At 39.6% G+C, this 5,662-nt stretch overlaps 1 protein-coding gene across 1 annotated transcript; it reads right to left on the bottom strand.

Annotated features, from left to right (window-relative positions):
• Nucleotides 1-1,676: 1,676 nt before the first annotated feature.
• On the bottom strand, nucleotides 1,677-5,228 carry LOC139480092 (tripartite motif-containing protein 2-like). Its single transcript, XM_071263104.1, has 2 exons — nucleotides 5,030-5,228; nucleotides 1,677-3,381 (listed from the first exon to the last, which is right to left on the bottom strand). The coding sequence occupies exons 1-2, from the start codon at nucleotides 5,226-5,228 to the stop codon at nucleotides 2,225-2,227; spliced, it is 1,356 nt and encodes a 451-aa protein (XP_071119205.1). The 3' UTR covers nucleotides 1,677-2,224.
• Nucleotides 5,229-5,662: the final 434 nt, after the last annotated feature.

The following is a 5,662-nucleotide window of genomic DNA, read 5'->3' as shown; positions in this document are numbered from 1 at the left end:
CTACGTGGGCGGGGATCCACAAGAAGGTTATTTGTTTGCCTGCTTTTGTTAGGTCGTTGGAGCTTTTAAGTATTTGGTTTATTAATTTAGGTCGTTTTTTGGTATTTTTGTTTTGGAGGGCTTGTAGTCCACTAAGGGAGTCAGTGAGAATTAGGATTTTTTTGTTGTTTTTAGATTGTTGGTTATGCAGGGCTGAGGCCATGCCCATAAGTTCGGCCGTGTGGGGGACATAGTACAGAATATTTATAGTAGGTGGAGGATTGACAGTAGCGGATTAATAGTGACAACAATTGCATACATGAGTGGGATAACATAGGTAGGTGTTGACAACAAGGGGATAATACTGTCACAACGCGATGGACAGAGAACACATAGGTGGAAGCCAATGGGACATGAAGCCAATTAAACAGGATAGGTGATTATTGCTTGATGAGTTCATAGTAGGCGGAAGGGATGAAATAGCCTTGATCTCTGTTAATTAAAGGCTTGTGGTGGCGAATGTGGATTGGTTCTGTTAGTTTTCTTTCAGTGAAATCATGGAGGTTGTTGGAGAGGATTTGGACGTTGTCCCAGTTGATGTTGTGTTTAGGAGTTGCAGTCAATTTTGTAAACTACACCTTTAGCCTTTTGGGGTTTGGTTGTGTTCCTGTAGTGGCTCTTAGCAGGGTCTTGAGGAAGTTGGAGCTGGTGAAGTGGGTGTCGATGTTGGCTTGTTGTTTGAGGAGGCGGCTGATGATGTGGGAGGCTTTTCTTATGAACGGAAGGGCGATGCGGAAGCCTAAAGGTGTAGTTTATAAAATTGACTGCAACTGTGGACAATCCTACGTAGGTTAAACATCCCGCCCAATCAACACCAGAATGAAAGAGCACAAAACCTCCACCATTAAATCCGACAGTAAATCAGCTAACTCGGACCATATCAGTAACTGTCCTAATCCTCTCCAAAAACCAAGAAACACAATAGGGGGAAATCTGGATTTCATCTACACTTCTATTTTGAAATTTTGAATTGGAACAAGGTAGTAGTAGTAGTAGTAGTAGTAGTAGTAGTAGTAGTAGTAGTAGTAGTAGTAGTAGTAGTACGATGGAAATACTTTTCCCTCATAAAAGTATGCTTAAATAGTGATATGATATTAGTTCCAAAAGCCGTTAACTAGCTATTTGTTTTTATAATGTTACAGACAACACGTGGTCCATGCCATGACAACCAATGTGGAAACACACACAGATGCAATTCCAAGAGAAATGGCAACGTTCACTATGGTATGTATGCTATATTAACGACAGACTACATGTTGCCTACGAACAGTGATGTCTTACACATCGAACACCTACAGTGAAAATATATTTGTCAAACAAAATACATTCATGGGGTTGTTGGAATTAGCAAGATGCAGACACAAACACGAAGTGCACATCCACAAAACTTGTAAACTAAGAATCAAATAGAAACTTCATTTGGAAACTTATGGTTCGTTTTTAGATGGAATTCAACCCATTGTTATTAATACAGTTTGACTTCGTTTGGAAATTATGTGGAAACAGATCGTCAGAATTGTAACTTCAACAACAAATGATTACGCATGAGGTGGTGAAACCGCTGACTCCGAAGAATGCTGGCGAAGTCATAATATCACACTATACGTCTTTATTTTAAAAAAATATTTACAGTCAGGTTTCTTAAGTGTATTTAAGTTAAATCACAGCATGTTTCACTTTCAGTTTTAATCAGGGTAATTGCAGGCTTCAATCATATAAACAAAGATATAATTACAAACATTAGACATAATGAATGACGGTCAGAATCGGGTGGTCAGGCTCGCTTACTTGGTTGATGCATGTCATCGATCCCATGCTCATGATTTTAATCACGGGATTGTCTGGTCCAAACTCAATTATTTACAGACCGTCGTCATATAGCTGGAATATTGCTGAGTGCGGCGTTAAACAACCAACCAACCAACATAATAAATTAAGCAAATGGGCCCACCAGCACATCATACATTAATGGTTACTAAAATTCTTTATGCCAGGTTGAGGAGCACCATACGTTTCTTCCAGGAGCATATATAAAATTGTAATATTACGTTTCTTGAAGGCAAGAAATTTACACACGGTTGTCGCGAAGTAAAAACTTGGTTCATGTGTATTCCTTCTTTATTATACTACATGACATATTTATTGATTTATGATGAAGCAATGAGTACTAATATCATATATGACATCACACATAATATTTAACGTTAATACTGACGTCATTCTCCTCCGGAATGAGCTTAAACACAATTACCTCCGAGGCTCTCAGTTCACCATGTGTAATATACAACTTCCGATTATGCGCACATCGAACTGAAAGTCCAGCAGGATTCCGAAGTCCAGAATCTGACGTCACCAAATCTTGAATAAAGCCACCTTTGGAAGAAAACATAACAACGCGATCGTTGTAATGATCAGCAACAAAGATATTGTCATGCTGGTCTGCACAGACTCCATATGGGAATTTAAACTGTCCATTTCCCCTCCCATAACACCCAAATTTGAATAGAAATTCTCCGCTTTGATTAAACACTTTTATACAATGGTTTCCCGAATCTGAAACAATGATACGTCCAGAAATTGAACAGCAGACATATCTTGGCTGTTTGAAACACGTTTCCTGTAAATCTGATAATTTAAACAGACTTTTTCCTGTCTGATCAAAAACCAGCACGTCATCAGCTTCCTCGTCCGCAACAATTATCCTCCCAGTTTTGTCCACGGCGACACCAGCTGGACATTTGAGTAGCCCATGTCCCACCTCTACAATAGTCTGTCCGTCATTTGGCCACACTGCCACACAACGCTGACGTCGGAACGACACGGCCACTTGACCTTCAGGGGTCATGGTCGCTCCCCACGGCTCCGTACACTCTCTTGTCATATAAGTCCGTTTGGCTTTACCGCTGCGTTCATATAAGACAACTTTACTGTCAAGCATATCTGTTACCAGCACGGCTCCACTGTAGACATGAGAAACTGATTTAGCGTCAAGTATGCCAGCCGCATCATCTCTCTGTGTACCAAACTTATTATAGAGAACAACGTGAAATCTGTCGCTGAAGTCACCGCTTGTTTGTGTATCGCATGTCTCGTCTGAACTGAAGGACTCCACTGACATGTTTCTTTCCTTCGATAAGCTGAAGGGAAACAGCAAGCCTCTTTTGGACAGGTTTTGACCCTCGAGGGATAGTCTTTTCACAGATGAGCTTGTAACTTTGGACGTTGTGTCGTAAAGTGGCAATGATATAGGCGTGAGCGCCCCAACATCAAGACTCCGGGATCTTGGAACTTGGACGTTTAGAAGAGATCGCTCAGACGACATAACCGATGTTTGTGGTGAAACTGAAATGTATTAATTCCATTTTAAATTGATTGTTGACACCTGAAACCATTTCTCGAGTTCAGTCATATTAAACGAGTTTGATATTAGGAACAACTCCACTTAAACAAAGCAGTATCAAAAGTGTGTAACAGGTAGACAAGTCCTGCACAATAGGTGGTACTGGTCGTGGTATACACATGTACATTGATGTGTATCGTGCCAACAGGCTAGCTGCCCCACATCAATCGACCAATCGTCAATCGTTTCTAAGCTGCTATCATAACTGTAGGTTAAGTAAATACAGCATTTCATTGATGTGCAGTCTCTGTCCTTGGTCCCGATCTTCAACGAGCATGCAATTGTAGCGCTTACACGATCGCAATACTGATATTTTATATAAGGCTTACGACTGTCGTGGCTCTTCGAAGGATCTGTGGGTCTGACTCGTATAACAATAATTTGCAAACCGCCGTGGGCAGTAATGCCTTTAAATGATTCAATACAATCATAAAAATCTCTTCACCAGACACAATTTAGATCACGCCACACAGCAAATATAATGTCATTGACATTTATATGACGTGTTTAACTAATGTAAACCATATGGTTGATGGTAAATTCAGGCATTAATATAACTGACGTTAAAAGTTAATTTTTGTAGAGAGACAACGTGTCATCGTCTGTTGCCCATTTCTAGTCCAGAGCCAAGCGTTGTATCCAGTGTCATTTGTGAAACGGAAATGTTGCCTATGTGTAATTAGAATAAACGTTGAGCGCTTCATTCACATACTTCATGAAATCGGAGTAACTAGACAGGCAAAGAGGGTTTTGATTGACATGAATAAACTTGCTTGCTGGTATTGTCGACTAACCTGAGCCCTTACCTACTTTCAATTAATCACGATACAGTGAAACCTTGTTATAACGGACGCAATTAATCCGTAAAATTCATTTCCGTTTGATTACTGTTTGGATCGTATGACGATCTGTATAGTATTTGAACATTACACAATGACAATTATTCTTCAAACCGGAGATATGCAGATCAGAACACCATCAATGGAGACCGTACCATCCGGATAAACAGGGTTTCGCTGTATTTATGTGTTTTACATTTTATTGGTCAATAGTAATATAAATCTATTTTGTCCACTCGTCTGATCACATTCAGCTTAAGTGCTCACGATTTAAACATTTTTACTGGCCTTGCATTTAATACTTTTTATTCAGGTTGCGATTTTAGAACCACTACTTATTGCTGTCAAATCTCGTTTGATTGGACCAAGAAATCATTTGACAAAAAATATTTTTATTTATTTCGTTTTAAGTTTAAAAAAAACCTTTTCGTAAAACATATTTCTTTGATGAATTTGGTTCCTCCATTGTCACTAATTATATTAGGGTATCTGGTAATATATATAATACCAGATATATATACCAGATATATATATTTCTTATTGTTAGCATGTTATATTGATATAACTATATAACTATGACTAGATGGGGGTGTCTACAAACAAAAGAGTTTAAAATCTGCAATACTTACACAAATTTCTGATTCCCTCACAAACCCATGCACATGATGAAGCATTTACAAAATATAAATCCCAGATTAATCATCTGTATTCCTTAGCATGATCTTTAAAATATATATCTTATAGTACTCACTGTTGGGGAAAAGTCCTTTTTCTTCTGAAATAGATTTTTTCCTTTTTCGCACAAGTAGCTTTGTCTGCCTCGCAGCCCTCCGTAACAGCTCCATCCTCTGAATTGGAAAATCTGGCAGCGCTTCATCCGTTATATCGACGAAGTTATCAAAACACACGGGTCCAGAGATCAGGGATGAACGTGACGCAATGAACGGCATTACCTTCACTTCACCTTCACAATGCTATTTCCGAAATGGTCCGACAGTTTAACTGTTACTATCGCAATGGGTAACGGCAACAACGTAGGAGATCAGACTGGAAGCGAAAGGTTATATTATTTTTGGATGCAACATTGCATTCCTATCATTTTGATAGAGAGCAGCGAGAATCCTATGCCTGTATGGTCGCACGATAGCCGTTGTTTTCATCCCTGAAAGAGGTGTGCATGGTTCATATCCACAGAGCGTATCGCCCGCCCACACTGATCTTGTAAGATGGCCACTTGGAACAAGGCGTTTGTTTGTTTGTCTGGGGCGTTGGGCAGATAGTTACATCGCTATTGTTCGAAGTTTCAAGGCTGCGAGGTTAGATGTCTGTGGTAAGACAGTGGATGGTGTAAAGGCTATCGATACAGGTGCTTCTCTTCGTGTGC

Source organism: Haliotis cracherodii, unplaced genomic scaffold, assembly GCF_022045235.1.
Source record: "Haliotis cracherodii isolate W230 unplaced genomic scaffold, xgHalCrac1.p SCAF_4, whole genome shotgun sequence".
Classification (NCBI taxonomy): domain Eukaryota; kingdom Metazoa; phylum Mollusca; class Gastropoda; order Lepetellida; family Haliotidae; genus Haliotis; species Haliotis cracherodii.
The sequence above is the reverse complement of the archived record's forward strand: the minus strand, read 5'-3'. Positions and strand labels throughout refer to the sequence as shown.

Coding starts and splice junctions, on each gene's coding strand:
- LOC139480092 (XM_071263104.1), bottom strand. CDS start 5,228: ATGCCGTTCATTGCGTCACGTTCATCCCTGATCTCTGGACCCGTGTGT. Junction 3,382..5,029: donor AAAAGGACTTTTCCCCAACA/GTGAGTACTATA, acceptor AATACATTTCAG/TTTCACCACAAACATCGGTT.